General features: G+C 42.1%; 1 protein-coding gene across 1 annotated transcript in view; it reads left to right on the top strand.

Moving 5' to 3' along the window:
• LYPD6B (LY6/PLAUR domain containing 6B) overlaps positions 1 to 20499 on the top strand; it is a 102418-nt gene that overhangs the window by 24387 nt on the left and 57532 nt on the right. The window contains exon 2 of the mRNA XM_027775358.1: positions 15350 to 15417. Coding sequence (XP_027631159.1) covers positions 15350 to 15417 — 68 coding nt within the window. The remainder of the gene's footprint in view (positions 1 to 15349; positions 15418 to 20499) is intronic.

Below are 20499 nucleotides of genomic sequence, written 5' to 3'. Positions count from 1 at the left end.
CTTGGATATTCTTTCTCGAAGTTTTTAGGTGAACCTTTGCTTTAATAATTTTAAACTGTGTTACATTTTCCCAGAGAAAAGAAATCTGGGACTTCGCTGTTGGATTTGGACAAATTGGAGGCGTTTAGAAAAGAGCCCTAAAAGTGATTAAGGGCTGGAAGGAGTGACTAAAAAGAAATTAAAGAATGCAATTCAGATCTTTGCCAAACTACAGATGTGGGAGGAGTAGAGGGCAAAGCACTTTGAAAATGATAAAATGTTGGAAGGAAGAGGGGATGTTTCAAGGCTCTTTCCTCTTTTTTGAGTCATGGGCATTTTGCAAATCCGGCAATAACTCTGAATCTTCTTAGAATATCTAGGCTTACATAGTCTTGGCCTGTCTCTTTGTCTCTTTCTCTCACTGTAGTCTCCTGACATGTGGTGTTATTATATGAGTCTGGTAATACCTGTATTACCAAACCAAATGTACCCTTTGAAACAGTGATAAGTGCTGTAGTGAGGAGGCTAAAGGGGAGGGCACATGAAAGAATCTGTGAGGAAGTGGTTGAAACTGACTTGAAGGATATGTAGGAAATTGACAGGGGAGGGAGAAGGAAAAACATCTCAGGCAATCAGAGATAAACAGGCATGACCCAAGACCTAGAAGCAATGTGAAAAATCACGTGTCCGGTTTCTCCACTTCATAAGTAAAAACAAAGCCAATACCATAATGCTCAGATGTGGAAAATATTTCCAAGAGAATTAAATTTGTGTGTGACTTCAATATACTGGTTTTCTCATTCTTAGTTTACTGAGTCTAAATTAGCCTTCTGCAGTCAGCCCAACACGCATAAATACACACCCACATCCACCCACATATGGACACACTTGTGTACTGTGTCTGCATGGTAATTGCTGGCCCTATTCACCTTAGTTGCTTTTTCAAACACTCAGCTTACATTTAAAAAATAACTATTCATTTTGAATCTTTATAGAAGCTACCAAGGAAGTACTTGCCTTTGAGGAATTTGTACTCTGCGGTCAGGGAAGTCTTCCACCTGAGGAGGCAGAATGTATCATATGGATCATAAAAGTGGGTTCTTCAAATTCTTCTCTCAAACCTCCTTCTCCCCATTTGCTTCACTCCCTGAGGTAACGTTCCCCATTCCTATTACAGAAGAATGCCCTGAACGTGCCTTCATATCACTCTAACCTCGAAGCTTTTCTGTGTCAGGCCTTCCCATCTCTTTCTTTATGCAGCCTCTAAAGAGCTTATGTAAGACCCTAATGAGTTCCGTCCCTCACTTGGCTCTATAGAGACCTGTTCCCTCTATTGGTGTGGCTTTTGCTTTTGGTATTGACCTCTACATTTCTAAATTACATGCGTGGATCTCTCTTTCTTGTCTCATCAGAATTAGATGTTTGTTATCTATGACTTTTTGTTATATCAGCAGACCTTGGTTAAATCAATAGTAATTTCACATTATTGTAATTCTGCACTTTTGTCCCTGCCTACCCAGTAAAGTTCTGTGATCACCTACTCTCTTTTTTGTGTATTTTCTTGTTTTACCCGGAGTGGTTATTGATTGAGCACAGGTAAGAATTGCTGTGGGCAGCCTGGAGCCCTCAGTCCTCCTGTTAGTGCGGACGGGCTCTCCCTAGGCTTGCTGTGGAGCGGTTGTGTGTTGTCTGGCATTTTCCTGTTGTTTTTTGTTTTGTTTCATTTTTGTTTTGTTTCATTTTCTTCTGGGACTCTTGTTTCCTGCATTGTTAACTCATCCTCTTTCTTTTGCTTACTCTTTCGTTTTGCTGGTGCACACTCTCTGATTCTTTCTATGCATCTTCAAGAGGAAGCTAAATTCTTGAGTCTTTGCGTATCTAAGCGTCTTTAATGATGTATCAGACAAATTACCTTTCAAGTGTGAGGGTAGAATAAAGACTGAAATAGCTTTCTTTCCTTCAGCATTTTGCAGGCAGGTATTATCTATATTTGTGGCTATGAAAAATCTGACATCATTTTGGTCCCTGATCTTTTTATTTATGATTTTTTTTCCCATCTATACTTTCAGAATCTTCTCTTTTTCTCTGTGGTTCTAAAACTTCCCAGAGAAGTACATTTTTTTAAAAAGAATTATTTTATTTAACTTTACTTATTTATTTAAATTTGACCAGAGAGGAACAGAATGAGAGCGAGAGAGAGGGAAAGTGAGAAGACAAGCTACCAAGTCCAGGACTCAAACTGCGGTCGATCATCTGGGAGACCAGAGCCCTTAACCACCACATCACCTGCTGGCTCCGAGAAGTACATATTTTTTTCCATTCATTTAATTGAGACTTATCTGAGCCTTTTCAACTGAGATACTCATATACTTAAGTTTTGGAAATTTAGAGAAAAATGATTTCATTCGTTATTTTTCTTTTTTGGAGGAGGCTTTTAGCTTAGAGTGCATGCATTTGCGAGAGAGAGAGAGAGAGAGAGAGAGAGAGAGAAAGTGAGAAATTATCCCCCAGGGGAGATGGTCATGTTGTAATCCCTTCTCCTTCATTTTCCATTTTCCTTCTGGGATCTTGGGCACGCACGCACACAGGTCTGGCGTGAGTTTGAAGCCACCAGGTCTGGGACTCGAATTGTAGTTGGCCATGTGGGAGTTCAGTGATGTAACTACTACACTATCTGCTGGCCCATTTTTTTTTTTCTTGTTCTCCCCTTTTGTTGTTTCTAGAGCTATTGTCTGACTCCCATACTGATCTGGGACTCTAAACTGATCCTCTTCACAAATTGTTCTACTTTCTGGAAGACTTCCTTGTTTTTATCTTCTGACGCCCCTCCCCCCCATCTTTTGCTTTTGCTTTTTAAAAGAATTTTTGCTTCTTTTTACTTCTAAACATCTTTTCCTAATCTCATTATTCCTTCTAAAAAAAATTGATCTGTGAAACAAGAATTAGATGACATTTTTATTTTCCTGATTAATTTTATATACATATATTTTATATATATATTTCCATACATATATTCCTTATTTTTCTGAGTTCTGTATATTATTTGGGTTATCTGTTCGTTTTGGCTCCACTTGTTTATGTAGGAGGTTTTCCTCAAATCTCTGGTGGTCTTTGGCTGTCCTTCGCTGAAAGCCCTGGAGGTGATGGATGCTGAGTATGTATGAGTACTTCTCTGGGATGCTGCCATTTCTCCAGAGAATTGTCTAGTCTCCTAGCAGGGAGAGGAACGAGGCTGGGTATGAAGGGGGACAAGGGAAGAAGGTATGTGGTTCTATAGTTAGATGCTGCTACTGTGGGAGTGGGCAATTCATACGTAGATTCTTTTTAAAAATAGTTTTTAAAAGGATTATCTATTATATTTAATTAATTATTATTATTTTTAATATGCTACAGGGCACACACACTCACCAGAGATGGGAGGTGGGGGGGGAAGAGAAAAGGCAAGTCACTAAGTCTGGGACTCGAATCATGGTTGGCCATCTCAGTATCCAGCACCCAAACTACCATGCCACCTACTGGCCCCCAAATTAGCTTTTAATCCCCCAGTTTTCAGTCTAACACTTCATGCTCCACTTTGCCAGATGCTGTTTCTAGGGTTTTGTTCTGTTTGTTTTAACCCATGTTGCTCACATAGGGATCTATCTCAGTTCTTGCTACAGTTTAGATATGGTTCATGTGTTGGAAAATTCCTCCCCAATGTAATGGTGTTAAAAGGAGGTGGGGCCTAGTGGGTGGTGCTTGGATCACTGCCATCTTGCAGGAGAGAATAAGTTCTTGATTTCACAGAAATGAGTTAGTTCCTGTAAGTGCAGCTGGTGTAAAAGTAAGTGCAAGTGTAAAAGTAAGGGGGCTGCCCATAGGTTGCTCTCTTTGCACACACTTGCCTTCTTTTCTGCTTCTGCTGCCATGCTGTGATGCTGGCTCCACACCTTTGGACTTTCCAGTACCAGAATCGTGAGTCAAATAAAGTTTTATCCTTAGTAAATCACCCAATCTCACATGTTTCTGTTTAGCAATGTAATTACGGAGTGAACCGGTCTTCCTCTTCAACCTTGAACTCTCTCCTTGTGGATTCATGGCCTTGATCCTCACTATGGCTTCCTAATCCCAGCTGCCTTTCTCCTACTCTGACCATGCATGCTTCTGTGCTTACTTAGGAGAGAACGTTCTCACCTGTTCTTGCCTAATATGCATCCCCCAAGAACATGCCTGAGGCTGCCCTTTCTCCCCTGGACCATGCATATGCATTTCCACCTGTAGGGCTGCAGTTCACTGGAAGTGTGAATCCTAGGTCCGCTGTGAGTCCTGAGCATCTCTCTTGATGTAGTCCAACACTTAACAATGCTTGTTGGAAATATTTACACAAAGGCCCTGCTGAAACCTCCACTTTACACTTCTAAAAGCAAATCAATTTCATCCCCCAGCCTGTTTTTCTTCCTGTTTTCTCTGTTTTTGTTAATGGTGTCACTGCCTCCAATTCATTCAAGTTAAAATCCTTAGGGCCATTTCTTGGTTACAGCTTTCTCTCATGCCAACATCTAATTAGTTACATAGTCCTGTTGTTTTTATGCTCACAGTGACTCAGAACTGTCCCCTGCCTTTGGTTTCCATCACTGTTGCCCTTGCTCAGGACCTCTCGCCACCCCGAGCATGAATTATTGCATGCTTACTGTTCTTCCTACCTTTATGTTCCCTTCTTTCCAGCTCATCCTCTATACCAGTGACTCCCAAATGCAGATCAAAATGAACTTGGGCTTTAATAAATTGTGTATTTCTGGACATCCCCACCTAGTCATTGTGATGAATTAGATCTGCGTGTGATGTAAAATCTGAACTTTTAAAAAGTGCTTCAGAGTGAATGAAGCAAATTTAGAACAACATTTACTAAATGTGTCCTTTATATAATTTTAAGACACGAAGCAGTGTTGTATTTGTTAGGCCGGAGGCCTGAGCAGCTTGGATGTGGGGGTTGGATGCCATGCCCCAGTCAGCTGATGCAACCCGGATCTAGTCTGTCATCAGGCCTGTGCTGCACTCGAATGTAGCACATGAGTCCTACTCTGCACACAACACAGACCCTACATGGCACAGCAGTCTGCTCTCCCTCTAAACCTTTACCGTACATGGACTTTTCCCACCTCTAAGACACTCCCCCTCCCTATACCCTTTTAGAAATTGCTAAATCCCAACCTAGGGTGTGACTTCTCTGGCCCTCTCTTTCTCTCTGTTGGACCAGAAAACCTCACTGGGGAGCTTTCCCAAAAAAAGGCTCTATGTGTCTATTTCTTGCATGGTCAGCCCATTCCTTACAGTATTATTTTATGAATATGTATATCTATCTATCTATCTAGCTAGCTTTGTCTTTCTCTAACAGGATGATTACTAAATGTTTATTTCTGGGGAAGAAGAAAAGAGTATGGTTATTTTTCTTAAAAATTCAAATGCATAAATGACAAAACATCAACATGATTTTTTTATGAAGAGGGAAATAGCTATCCACACTTTTCTGTAGTTGTTAAGCAATGTTGGAGCTTTCTGGATGATTCTGATGCACATCCCACTTGGGGTTCTGCTCTATTGTATAAGAAATCATCTGAAAGTATAGAGATGACCACATTTCTTATCTGTTCCAAGCTTTCCATTGCTCCCACCTCCTATAGACTCGATTTCGAATTCCTCGCATGGCATTTGAGATACCGTCCTATCTTGCTGGCCCTGCCTTCCATGACCGTTATTCATTGATTCCATGTACCAGAGAACTCTGCTTTTCATTGAACCTGGACTATGCCATTTCTTTTCACATGGTTCCATGTCTTTTGTAGGTGCTGTTTCTTTCTATTTAATTCTTTCCCCTCTAACATTTGCTGAGCCAAATATTATTTATCTTTCTGAGACTGTCTTAAGTTCTACCTCCTTCATTAAATTTCCCCTCTTCCAACACTTCCTTTTCCGGGCTTCCCAAAGAGTTCCATTTACTTTTTTTTATGTTACTTAAAAATAGTGAGATATGGATCATTGTGACTCTTCTACTCTGGCGTGCATTATATTCACCTATTCACTGTATCTGTCATTGATCCATCATTTATGAGCACATGTTATATGCAGGGCTCTGTGCCAGAGCATGGGGGTGATGCATATGAGGAAGGAAGAGTTCTGTCCCTGTTCTGTCCTGAGGCTTATGGCAAGAACTCCAGTCCTCTGAGGGAGGAGGGATCAAGAAGGTCCTATCTGTCTGGCATGCTGTTTATTTTAAAACAAGGAGAAATCCAAGGGGATTGATGAAACTGGGCAAGAGCTTATAGATGAGTTGTCTGTTAAATTGGGTCTTTCTGTATAAGATATTTAAAAGGAGATAGTTCAAGATAGGGACTTGTTGAATTAATGAATAAGTCCCAGGCAGGGGGACTTCAAAGACTTGAAGGTTTTTGAGAACCTATTTAGAGACAGTCAGTAATCTGCTTTGACTGGAGCATGGCCCAAGTGGAGGAGAGCAGTGGAAAATAAACTTGGGAGAGGGGTCTGGGGCCCCTGTTAGTGGGCCTGAATGTGAGGCCATGAAGAAATTGAGCTTTATTGAGGTCACCGGATGGCATGGTGGTTAAGTGCTGGATTCTCACATGGCCAGCTGTGGTTCAATCCTGGACCCAATGGCTTGAAAATCAACCTGGGAGTGTGTCTGTGCATGCCCAAAATCCTGAGGGGAGAATGGAGAGGGATTGCAGCATGGTTCTCTCTGCCAAGCACATGCACCTTATGGCAAAAGCAAAAAAAAAAAAAAAAAAAAAGGAAGGAATTGAGCTTTATTTGGGTTGGTGCCACTGAGGATTTGCGGACAGTGTTGTTGTAATTTAAAGCAGAAGTATATGGTACAGTTGGTGGGAGAATTGGTAGAACAGCAGTTAGGAATAAGCCATGACCTGGTTCAAGAGAGCTGATCTAAGCTTCTAAGCTAGGGCCAGGGAGACTGTCGCAGTCCAGGCATGGAAAAGAAGGGCAGTCATGAGCAGCTTTATGGGGCAAGATTAATTCAGTTGTATTTAATTAGTGTGGATTATGGAACTGGTTAGAATTGAGGATGGAAAGGGTGGGAGCCTTTGAAGATGACTCAAGGAATTTATTCTGGGTCCTGACTAAGAGGATGACTCCATTAATAGGAAGAAGAGCATTGCAAAGAGGTTGGCATTTTGTGATGAGAAGATTCTGGTTTTAGGTTGTAGTGGACTGAAATGTATCTTTGAAAAAGACATAGCACCAACCCCCAGTACCTCTGCAGATGTAATTAAGGATCTTGGGATGAACTCATCTTGGATTTAGTGTGGATCCTTCATCCAATCACTTGGGTCCTTATAAAATGAAGTAGAAGGAGATTTGACCAAAAGACGGGATAAAGGGCAGGGAAGATGAGGCCGAGACTGGAGCAGTGTACAAGCCAGGGAATATCAAGGATCGTTAGCATCACCAGGAACTGGGAGGAAAGAGGCATGGAACAGAACTTGCCTCAGAGCTTCCAAAAGGAACCACTCTTGCCAACACCTTATGTATTTCTGGCCTTCAGAACTGTGAGAGAACAAACTTATGTTGTTTTAAGCCACCATCTTTTTTTTTTTTTTTAAGAGATTTTTGCCATAGTGCGTATGTGTTCACCGGAGAGGCAGAGAGAGACAGAAAGTGAGAAATCAACTCCCGGAGGGATGGCTACACTGCAATCCCTTCTCCATTCTCCTCTTGGAATTTTTGGCACCAACACACACACACACCCAGCATTAAGCCATTGGGACATGAACCATGGTTGACTATATGGGAGTCCAGCAATGTAACTGTTAGGTTTGATTTGGGAGCAGTGGCAAAGTCAGAGGCGGCAAAGGCGAAAATACCAGAGTCAGGCTTTGGGGATTAATAAAACCAGCATAATTTATTCTGCACTCTCAGGTGAAGTCCCTTGGTCTTGGCCTGGTCAGAGGCTGAAGGAGTCACACCCAGGATGGGTGCTGCTCGTTCTTAAATGGCCATTGTTCAATAGGTAGTCACAACGGATCCTTGTCTGGCCAATGAAGTTTGCTGTTTCTGTTCGACTTTGGCGGGCGCGCCAAATGCTGAAGGGCAAGAAAGTCTGTTGGTGATGGCCAGCCAGGTGTGGACAACAAGAAAGTTCCTGCTGGCGGGAATGTTTCTGCCATGTTTCTTTTCCCTTCCCCCAGACTGTACAGTAACCATCATGCCAAGCCACAAAATTTTTAATAACTTGATATAGCAGCCTTAAGAAATTAGTTAATTTACATATATATATATATATATATATATGTACACAGACATATATATATATATACACACTCACATATAAATATATGGACACGTATCCATATGTATGTGCGTGTAAAGTTTTTTGCTACAGAGCACATGTACTTATGAGAGAGAGGTCATGCTCCCCACATGGCCACACTGCTATCCCTTCTCTTCCATTCTCCTGTTGAGATTTTGGGCATGCGTACATGCATGCATACATGCTCAGTGTGTTTTTCAAGCTCCCAGATCTGGGACTTGAACGATTCAGGTGGCGCAGTCTGTAGCATGCAGGACTGTGGTGCTGGAAGCCACACGTGGACTGTGGCTTGGATACCACGTCAGCCTAAAAACATTTGGTGTACACGTAGGATCCTGATGAGCAGGAGGATTGAGGAAAGAGGATTGCAGTATGACAAGACCCTGTCAGTGGTGCTTTTCCCTGCCTTTTTTTCTCTGTCTCTCATGTGTGAATGTATGAACTGTCTGTTATTACAAACAAAGCAAAACAAAAATCGACAAGGGCCAGCCAAGGGGGCACAGAGTAATGCAACACCCAACTATGTTAAGGCCATACAAGAAGGTCCCAGGTTTGTGTCCTGCCTGAGCTTCAGTACATGTTAGGCACTGTGCCCATGACCCTGGCTGGCTCAGACTCTGGTAGGATGGTTGTGGGAAGCATCACCGTGTGACTATCCTTTTGGGGTATGTCTCTCTCTCCCTGTCTCCTTTTCTTACGGAAGAAACAAATAAGTACACTTTAAAAATAAAGTAAAAACAGAGGACAAAAATTTAGCCAAGCAGCCCAAGTTTAAATGTGTTTTATATGATCCACTCAGAAGATGGACATTTGTCATGAAGATCCTGTTTCTGTTAGTTTAGTGGTAGTAGAGGGTGGAGGAGGAGTGCTGTGGATGGCAGATGAGGCAGGTAGGGTAGATTTGCTTCCCTACAGGGAAAACTACTTCAAAAGTGAGAAGGCATCAGTAATTGAGCATTCACTGAGCTTCTCTTTTGTTCCACAAGATGCTAGGCACTGAGAGGGATCCAGATAACTTGATTCCCTGTGGATCCTTGAGATGCTTATAATGCAATATGTGGAACAATACCATTTAACAAAGTTAATATGTAATACATTTATAAGGAATATAAGGAATATTGAACTGGATAAGGCTGCTTAGATGATTTTAAATCATCTAAGTTAAAAAAAAAATCGCCACCAAGTTTGAGATTCTGTGGCGAAGTCGGTCAGCAGGATGGGTCCTCCAGCCCCCCTAAAGTTATTACCCCTTGGCCTGAAGCACAACTTGAACTGATTTTACAGTAGAACCCTGAAATTTGTAGGCTGAAAAATTTTTTTTTTTTTTCAGTACTACCTGGCTAAGAAAGTGCTCTGCAGCTAGCAGAATCAGCAGGGGGTGGAAGCATAATCACCCTCTGGTAATGGGAACAGAATAAATTCAAGTGCTGTCTTATCTAAATGGCTTGACAAGTTCCCCATTCACCTGGCTAATTGCTTCGGCCTCCTCTCCTTTGTCTTCCATGCTGGGCCTGCAGGTGTGAGTGTCAGCGGTCCCCTGCGGCAGGGATGAGCCCTCGGCCGGGAATTCCCTGCGCCTTGGACTGGAACTCCCAGCCCCACTGCAGCCCAGAGAGAACTGAGGGACTTCGTTTACTGACCTTTGGAGTGCTTGGCAGTCCTTCTAATAACCAAAGAGACTCCACTTTTGCTTCTGGATATTTCTGAGCAAAGCTGTGCCAAGCTTGCACTGGCTTTTCTGGGAGGCTGGTGTGGTAGCAGAAGTAGGCCTAGGGAGGAAAGAAGCCTAGTGGATCCAGGACATGGGGACAGGCTAAATGAGCCCTTGCCCTGCCACTGTCACTCAGGGCTTGCCTTTCAGCAGTCGGTCTTTTGATGGTCCCTCTCTGAATACAGGGCAGCCCTATCGGAGCTATGGGATGGGAGTCAGACCTAAAGCCCACCAATGCCGCAGGCTCTCACGTTGTCTATGGCAAGTATAGAAATTAAACTGTGGTGTTCGCAGTTCTCAGAACTAATAAAGGATATCAATCAGCTCTCCTGTATAAACTTTTCCAGAGAAGGGAAAAAGGGGTTGCCTGTGAATCAAGTCTTGGGGCAACTGGGAGTCTTTTTGTCTCGACTAACCTTTTTTCTGAACTTGCTTCTATGATGGGAAAGACACTTTGTCCCAATTCTTCCTTTTCTTTTTAGGAAGAGGGGACACAGAGGTATAAGGCATCTGTGCCAGCCCTAGCTACTTAGGCAGGAGAAATGACATGGTTTCTGGGAACAGCATCCCCAAATGGCTATTTGCAGGGCAACTTGTAGTTAGCACAGAGTATTTGGGAAAAGCAGAGAAAGGTCCTGCGCTATGAAGCTCAGAGGCTTGGGGCAGGCCCTGGTCCTCTCTTGAAGGAGGGTCTTCAGGGAACTTATGGGTTGTTTCTATTTGCCACTTTATTTGGATGTAGAGATTACCCTCATTGGGGATAAGGAAATAAATAACCCCAAGTTTCTTGAGAACGGTAGGAGTTAAGTGCCCCTGCATCCTCACAGATTCTTCCTGGGGGACCTGGTCATCAGAAGAGAAGGACAAAAGGAAGGTGCTTCTGTCTGCTCAGGCTGCAGGATGGGCTAAACCACAGGTAGCCATTTTCTCATGGTTCAGGGGGCGGGATGTTTGAGATCAGGTTTGCTTTCTTCTGAGGCCCCTCTCCTTGGCTTCATAGATGGCTGTCTTCTCTCTGCCTATACATCATTTCCGTCTGTACTGTCTATGTCCTAATTTCCTTCTGTAAGGTCCCCAGTCATATTGGATTAGGGCCCACCATAACAACTTCATTTTAACTTAATTGCCTCTTCAAAGACCCTGGTTCCAAGTACTGTCACATTCTGAGTTACTAGGGGTTTGGGCTTCAGCAAATGAATTACAAGAACGAAGAGAACAGAGTTCATCCCATCAACGAAAGGAATTAGTTTTATTTATTTATTTTTTCACCAAGCTCAAGTCTAATTTTGTAACTACTGATACAACTCAATTGCCTGTTGGGGTTATCTTTGAGAAGGGATTCAGGCCAATGGGACTTTTCCATGGTGGGGGTGGTGTGCATCAGAAAAGCCTGCATGGATGTAATTATGACTTGCAGATTGGAATGACTGTCACAGGTAAAATTTTAGTACTTAAAATTTTAGTACTCATCTACGTCCAGAATGTGTACTCCGATGCCCTGAGATGGCAGTTGAGTCATTCTTTGGGTACATTGAGTGCCTTCTCATTCGGTGGGTTCCTGATGAGGCTAATTTGAAGTCTTTGGGATTAGCATCGTCATTTCAGCCTGTTGGGGACTGGCTTCTACCACCCATGGGAATGTCTCTTGTTTTAGAGGTAGTGGAGTTTTTTACCTGTGTACTAAAAAAAAAATCTTAACCGTTTTCATTCTGACTTTATCAACAAAACAAAACTATTGCTCTAGAAGTCAATCTTTAAAAACATAGAGGAAGAACTCAAGGCTAAATCCTCTGTAATTTTCTAAAAGGGCTTTTGTTGTATAAATGCGTTCTCAGCTAGCAGAACGCCAACAAAGTGAATGAACTTCAACTCGGCCCAGTGCTAACAATCTGGGCTGATGGTATATCCTCCCAGCTGAGAAGTTTATGCTGAACAAAGTGGTCTGGATCCTTTACGACACTTGATTTTGCTTGTAATTCCCTTATCAGTGTGCAAAAATGGTTGTTTTCCGTTGATGTCCTGTGGCCATGGCTTGATGACTCACACTGGGCCCCTTTTGTGAATTCAGGAGTGCAGTGGCATCCCCTTCACACCATCTGTTCATCTCTCCACTGTGAAAGTGAAAACCAGACTGGGTGGAGCTGCTTTCTTTCTCTTGCAACTACATTTTCTTGCCAGGGAGCTGTGCTCTTCTGAGGCCCCGTGTTTCCCCACGGAAGGCTGGTTACCTGGTTTGAATGTCCTAGAAAAAGAAAATTTTGGGGTGGGCCGGCAGGTTAGGGGAAAACATGTCTTGTTGATTTTTATCTGCAGAGACAGAAGCCAGCGTTTCAGAGCACTGCAGTTTGTGACTGCGTGACCTCAGCTGCTTGGATAGATACTCATTATCACTGGGTCCAGGGTCAAGAATGACACGTTCTAAGCTTGAGGCACCATGATATTGAGAGTTACAGTTTATGCTGGCCACATGGGGTGAGATTTTCTAATCTCAATTCAGCTTTAAATTAAGAAGAACATTAATTAAGATTGTGTGGGGGGGATTTACTGAACCCTTAGGGAAGAAAAACTATTTAATAGACTTTTGTCTTCCTACTGCTGCTACTGATTTTGTAACTAGGATTTGTCTAATTGATTGGTTCCTTGAGGAGTAGCTCTTCTGCCTCTTGTATGCTAGTCTCAGAATAATGTTATTATTTTAAAAATCAAGACTTTTTATACTGCAAATGCTCAATAATTACTTGGTAAATTAACTATACAAAAATCGAGGCCCAGTTACAGTGTTGCGGAGCCAACACAGAGCTCTGCGACGCTGGAAGTCATATGGAAGATCCAGATTTGTTCCAAGTTGATTTGCACATGCCAAGTACATGTGCATGTGTCCGTAATCCAGGCTGGCTGAAAAGGTGGGGGAGGGCAGGACATGGGGATTACAACATGAAGCTCTCTTGAGGGTGCTTGTCTTTTTCTATTTTTTAAGAATTATTTATTTAATTTTATGTATTCATTCATTTGTTTTAATTTGACCAGAGAGAGACACATAGAGAGAGAAAGAGAACATAAGAAAGCAAGCCACCAGGTCCAGGATTTGAACCGTGGTTGGCCATGTGGGAGTATCCAGCATTTTAACCACCGAGACACCTGCTGATCTCCAAGGGTGCTTGTCTTTCTCTCTCTCTCAAAATAAATAAGCTTTTTAAAAAAAGTGATTCCAAGATAAACGAAATGTTGTATGAATTTTAAAAAGAATGTTATTCAGCCATAATGAATTCTGATATATGCTACAGCATGGAGGATCCTTGAAAACATTGTGCTAAGTGGAATAAACCAGAGAAAAGACAAACATTGCCTGATTCCACATAAGAAATATCTAGATGAGCTACAATTACAGAGACCAAGACTAGAGTAAACAGAGGTTACCAGGGGCTGGGGAGAGAGATGGGCAGGGCAGACTAGCAGAAGTGGATCCAAGGAAGATCTGTTGCAGTCCTGTTAGTGGGTACAGAGTTTCTGTTTGGGATGATGAAAAAGTTCTGGACATGGATAACAGCAATGGTTACACAGCACCATGAATGCACTTAATGCCCCTGAATTGCACACTTTAAAATGGTTAAATGATAATCTTTATTTTACCATAATAAGAAAGTTCTTAAAAATATATTGAAACAGAAAAAGAATATATTAGACTTACACAAATCCAAAAACATAAACATTTCCTTTTATCCCTTAGACATATATTACCTGAGCTCATAAACCTGCTGAGGGCAGTTTTCCCTTGGATCTGCCCCAATCAGCATGGAGAAGGCTCTTTACTCCACAAATACAGTACATGTGCTTCTCTGAAGCATTATTCAGTGCATTGTGCTTAGGCATCATAATGCACATTGAGGGATGCAGAAAGAAGCATTATAGGAGACTCCCTACTGTGTGCTTAGAGATGTTAATTAGTTGCTTCCCCTTCCAAATGTGGTAGATAAAGGATCCCTTGAGAGTTAAGCCCAAGAAGACAAGGGTTAACATCTTGGGAGAAATTTCTGAGTGACAAGGAGAAGCTAACTCTTCTGAGAAGTATGTGTACCATATTTTATCTTAGATTCAGTGTGACGGTAATGTGTCTATTTTCTTCGTTGCTTTGGCCACTAGGATGCTCAGAGCTCAGAATCACATGAAGTAATCATTTAGCACCTTACAACATATATGTCTGTGGTCTAACTTCCTCATGTTCTTCTAGCCTCTTTTTTACATTGTCTTCTTTACATAGTTAATCTATTCTGTTTTGAAATTAGATGGTATACTAGTTAAGTATATTCTCTGGTTCTCCAGAGACTCCTGAACAAGAAGATATTTATGTGTATTCTCTCCCTCCCTTACACACACACAGACACACAGATGCACAGATTTATTTTAAAGATTGTCCCATACAAGTGAGAGGCCTGGTTAACTGCAAGATTTGCAGGGCAGACTAGCAGAAGTGGATTCAAGGAAGATCTGTTGCAGTCCTGAGTCCAAAGGTAGTTTGGAGGCAGAATTCCTTTTTAGAAACCTCAGTGTTTTCCAGCCTCCACTGATTGGATGAGGTTCACCATGTTACAGAGGTAATCTGCTTTACTCAAAGTTTACTGAATTTAAAAATGTTAATCTTATATAAAAAATAACTTCTTAGCAACATCTGGACTTGTTTTATCAAACAACTGGGCACCATAGCCCAGCCAAGTTGACTCATAAAACTGACTATCACAGATGGGGATAAATATCTAATAGAATTTTAAAAAAACAGACATAATTGTCTTATATTTGCTTATTTGAGTGCATGCAGGGAAAGATTCCAATTCCCTCCCACCTACTCATCTAGGTTCAAGCCTCATGTTGTCATTATTTCATCAGCTGGCAGGGCTATCTTCCAAACGAGGGTTGGTTAAATGGCATAGAGTCTTCATTGTGGATGTGTTGAATGCATGAATCTCTGACCTGCCAACATACCCTGGTAGAAGCCAGTGTTATAGAGAGTTCTGCCAGCTCTTCGGTAAACAGCCATTTTTGTGGAGGGACGTGATGAGGTGTATGAATTCACCAATTATTACTATTCCCAATTAGACAGGCCCCAGGTGTGTGTTAATAAAACCTTAGCTCACTCTCCCTGTAACATTAACAGCCTCGACTTGACTCGATTCCAGGGATTTTATTCATTTGATATTGTTCAATTGCTAATATTGCTGCTTGTTCAATTCTAAAAGATCTTCAAACATCTGGAGACCCGCCTTTTGTTAGAAAACATTGCAGTTGTTCAGGAATGTGACTCCTCATCCGTGTGACTCCTACCTTATCTTTTTTATCTTTGGCAGGCTGGTTACCTTGGGTGCAGACTTCACTGTTCAAAGAGGAGCCTGACAACCACGCTGTCTTTCCTGAGGTAAGAACTGTGGTCATTACAAATAACACTCTGAGCCACTCGGAGCCCTGGGTTAGGTTGGTGGGGATTCCCAAGGACTCCTGAATGTCTTGGGACTCTGTCTTTTTTTCCATCTCCTCCGTAGCTTGCCAGATTTTCTATCCCATCCTAACACCTCACTGCTTACTGTGATTTGGGATTTAAAAGCCTGGTTTGGTCTTAAATTACATTTCTGATCAGCCCAAGGAGGAAGTCTCCATGCCCAAGGACTGGCTAGTGGCTCAAAGACTTCTTTGCTTACTAGAAAAGAAGTACTTGGAGCAACCTTTCCATGACTAGGATGGAGAGATACGGGATGGGGAGCAATATTCCAAAGTGTCTACATGAACTGAAATCCATTGCTGACTCCGCTTAGTACATACATGAACTAATTACCGAGCATTTGTAACGAGAGGACATTTATATGTCAATGCTTAGAAAAAATGTATTGATCCAAGACAACAGTGTTACTCCAATAAGGAAAGGATGACAGCATAGATGTGGGTAAACGTGAAGTTGTGTGTTCTGGTGTCTATGCTTTTTTTACTTCACTTTGCCTTTGGGTTTTAGGTGTGGTTCTTAAGACACAGGCTGACCAGGTTTGATTGTTAGGCCTAGCCCCATTTTCCCAGGTGAAGAACTCAGTTGAGAGTTCTGTTTTCTGAGGTCAGGCTGCAAAGCCGAGGAATGCCTTCATTGGGGCGTCTAGGACTGATCCTGGGCTGCTGGGTACTTGTCTTCCTGGGCAGCAGACTCCCAGCCCAGAGGCCCTCTGCCTGGCTGACAGACCTCCCACCTTGCAACTGGTGGGCGGAGGGGAGGGAGCAAGCACGCAGAGGAAATTGTCTGAGTTTCTGAGCTGATGGCCAGGGCCATGTTTACATTCCCATTTCTTATCTAAAGAGCAGATTGAATTAACAGCACCTTGTTTGTTAATGATAATTATATGTTTCAAGTACAAAGCAGAATTTTGTAAAATATCCAAGATGCCTTCCTCTTTGCTGTTTTTAAATGGATGACATTGTACTGCCCTAATTAGGCCCAAGAAAACAAGTAGGAATTTGTATATTATCATCACCATTTTCCTCAAGGCACTTTGGGTGGTGTGCAAGCTGTTACTTCAACTTAAGAGTCTGCTATAATAAACCCAGAAAATGTGAAAATTTGAAGAGTGACGGTCCAGCAGTGAGATAGATGGAGAACACTGGATTATTTTCTAAAGCAAGGAAACTGAATTCCTTGTTAGTAATGATGTTAAACATAGCATTAGAAATTTAGTAATTAGAGACCAGCAGGTGGCATGCTGATTAAGGTGCTGAACCCTTCCACATGGCCGACTGTAGTTGAAGTCCTGGACCTGGTAGCTTGCTTTCTCACTTTCTCTCTCTCTGTGTCTCTCTCTAGTCAAGTTAAAATACATGAATAAATAAATTAAAAGTTAAATAATTCTTTTAAAAAAAAGAAATGTAGTAATTATAATAATGATAATGATAACAACAGTGATAAAAAAATAGCAGCTCTTGGGCCAGCAGATGGCGTGGTAGTTAAGGTGTTGGATTCCTAGGTGGCCTATTGCAGTTCAAATCCTGGACCTGATGGCATGAAAATCACACCAGGTGCAGGGGCATGCATGCCCAAAATCCAAGGAGGAGAATGGAGAAAAGATTGCAGTATGACCACCCCCGGGGGGGGGTGATTTCTCACTTTCCCTCTCTGCCTCTCCTCAGCAAGTACACATGCCCTGTGGCAAAACCTTTACAAAATGAGCAACTCTTTATATTAGCCACCTCTGTACCAGCGTCCCCACAGCTAACATTTACTGGCTTCTATTGTCTGCCAGGTATCAGATTCAGCATTTTAGATGCCCCGTCTCTCTTACCCTACACAGCATTCCTATGAGGAAGGTCCTGTTAATATCCACCTATTATAGTTGAGGAAATTGAAGTTTAAAGAGATTAGGGGGACAGCCAGGTAGCATGGTGGTTAAGGTGGCTAGATCCCGCAAGGATGACTGCATAGTTTAAATCCCAGATCCAGCAGCTTGAAAAACATGTCAGATGTATAGATGCAAAGAGAGTGGAGAAGGGATTGGGGCGTGGTCATCTACCCTGGTATGCATTTCCCACTTTCTCTGTCTCTCTCCCTTTTTGTCTCTCTCCGGCAAGCACACACGCTCCAAAGCAAATACATATATTGGGTCGTCAGGAAATTCATGACGTATTTCTGCACAGAAAAACAGAAAAATACGTCATGGCTTTCTCAACAAACTGATATGTATGTGTGTGTAGGTGCATGTGTGTATGTATATAAATTCATTCATTTATTCCGCTTATATATAAAAAAAAAATGATGTAAGTTGCCCAGTTAGACAGCCAGATCAAAAGGTGGCAAAACTGGGCTGCAACTCCACAGCACCCACCGGGGATCAGCTGCATATGTGGGATATTTGTGGCTCCTGCTCTACACCACTGCTCACATTCCTGGTGGCCCCTGACCACCCCCTACCACTGACATTTTCTCTCTTCTCCATGGACACAGCCCCAAAATTCAAAACTATATTAGAGTTCAAGATTGTTGGGGTTGACAGGTGGTATGGTGGTTAAGGCACTGGATTCTCACGTGGGCAACTGTGGTTCAAGTCCTGGACCTGGCAGTTTGCTTTCTTCCTTTCCCTCCTCTCTCTCTCTCTCTCTCTCTCTCTCTCTCCCTCTCAGGTGAATGCACGTGCCCTATAGCAAATTAAAAATAATAATAATAAAGAAATTTAAATAAATAATACTTTAAAAGTAACAAGATTGGTAAAAATATCTGACCCTTGGAGAACAAAAGAATTAAGAATATGGAGCTAGCAGATGGCGTAATGGTTACGTTGCTCGACTCCCAAGCAGTTGACTGTGATTCGAGTTCAGACCCAGTGGCTTAAAACTCATGCTGGGCCAGTGTGTGTGTATGCCCAAGATCCTGAGGGGAGAATGGAGGTGAAGGGACTGTGGTGTGGCCATCCCCCAGTGGGGGATTTCTTGCTTTCTGTCTCTCTGTCTCTCCGAGCATAAGCACCCTATAGCAAAAATCTCTCAAAAAAAAAAAAAAAAAAGAAAGAAAAAATTAAAAATAGGGCTGGCACTATGGTTTAGTGGTTAAGGGAGCTGGTTCCCACATGGTTGACTGTGAGGTTTGAATGTTGGCTTGGGTGGCTTGTAAAGCACCCTGAGTGGCCTAGCAGGTGACGCAGAGGTTGGGGCAGCTGTATCCCACATGACTGACTGACTGGTTCAAGTCTAGATCCAGCTGCCTGAGCAAATGTTCTGGGCATATGTGCATGCATGTCCAACACCCTAGGGGAGAATGGAGGAGGGACAATTTATACATGGCCACCCCCCCAGGGGGAGATTTTCATTTTCCCTCTTTCTCTCTCTCTCTCTGTGTCTCTGGTGAGAGCATGTACCTTACAGAAAAATGAAAATAAATAAATAAAATAATAATAAAAGAAAGAAAGAAAGAAAAACACACTGAGCAAGTGTGTGTGTGCGCGCCCAAATCCCTACAGGATAAATAAGGAATTATGGCATGACTGTGCACCATCAAGACGTGCTTGCTCCTTCTTCTCTCTCTGTATCTCTACTCCTGATAAATGGATGCATCCTCTGGCAAACTAACAAGAGGAGAATTAAGAATAAAAATCACCCAATTTTAAAAGATGCCAGTTGTAGTCACTAACATTTTAGCATATATTGCTGTGGTTTTCCCCTTGTGTATAGTTAATTCATAGAGTTGCTGTATATTTAAGTTCTGAATTTTGAATTTAATATAAGTAGTTTCTTGTGCTTTTGCTCCCATAAACCTATTTTAATGACTTCCGAGCACTCAGTTAAGTGCATCTGGTTAGAGAGCTTTTACATCTATTCACAAAAAGTTGTATCCTCGAATCACTCCCATGTGACCAATGTAGTTTCTGTTCACCCTATTTGATAGCTTGTTTCTGCTTGCCAGGCAGGTGGTTTGGAAAGGGGCTTCCGGTGGGTGGAGCAGGAGTCCTATCACTGCAAGGCCCTGACTTGCACATGGCTTCACTTTAGCTTCTTCACCTGTGTGCCCCTTACCTCTAGTCAGCTCTGAAATTCTATGAAATCCAGAGTTCTCTAAACTCCCTTAACTCATAACCTATATTCAGTTCCAACTGATTTCGGTTGGGCTTAGCCAGGTCACGCTGAGTTGCTTTAAGCAAGGAATTTTGGTTTCTTGAGATGACCAGACCTATAAGTTCTGGGAAGGAGAAGTACAGTCCTTAGGAGGAGAAATATCTTGGCTAGGTCTATGTAAGTCTGATCATCCCCACCTCTGCACACCCCACTTTCTGACCCCTAGTAACATTCTCCCTAAGCTGGCACACCGATGGAATAGACAGTACAAAGTATGTGGTCAGACAGATAGGAGGTACACACACAGACAAATGCTATTGGTCTTCATATAAGAACCTTTAGCATTATGGCTGTCCAAATTATCAAATTAATAAGTAATATTGACTCAATTAAATGGGGTAGCTTTCTTTATAACAAACAGGGACTTATATTTCAGCATGACAAAGTTGATTATCAGTTCTTTCCTCATATTACGGAGAGAACACTGATCTGTGGCACTCAGAATAATTCTCCTGGGTGTGGGATGGGGGATTGGGGTTCAGCGGTACCACTCTTCTCTGTTACTGGGAAGTGTTTAAAGAATGAGGATATTTAATAATGTCTCCCATAATTTTTGCGATAGCTCTTGTTTTTGGCTTCAGGTGGTCAGAAAGACTCAGCCCTGAAGAAAAGAACGTTGTGGAAAAAAAAAAAAAAAGAACATTGTGTTTATTTAGTTTTATTGTTTAAGGACAACCCTAGGCCATTTATAAATTGATGGCCTTTATTTTTTTTTCAAGAACTATTTTATTTAACCTTATTTATTACTATTATTATTTTTCAGTTTGATCAGAGAGAGAGAGAGAGAGAGCAAGAAAGCAAGCCACCAGGTCCAGGACTTGAACCACGGTCAGCCATGTGGCTGCTGAGAATGGTGAATTTTCGG

This window comes from Tupaia chinensis, unplaced genomic scaffold, assembly GCF_000334495.1.
Source record: "Tupaia chinensis unplaced genomic scaffold, TupChi_1.0 Scaffold000549_1, whole genome shotgun sequence".
In the NCBI taxonomy this organism is placed as follows: Eukaryota; Metazoa; Chordata; class Mammalia; order Scandentia; family Tupaiidae; genus Tupaia; species Tupaia belangeri.
This window is presented reverse-complemented; position numbering and strand designations above follow the sequence as displayed.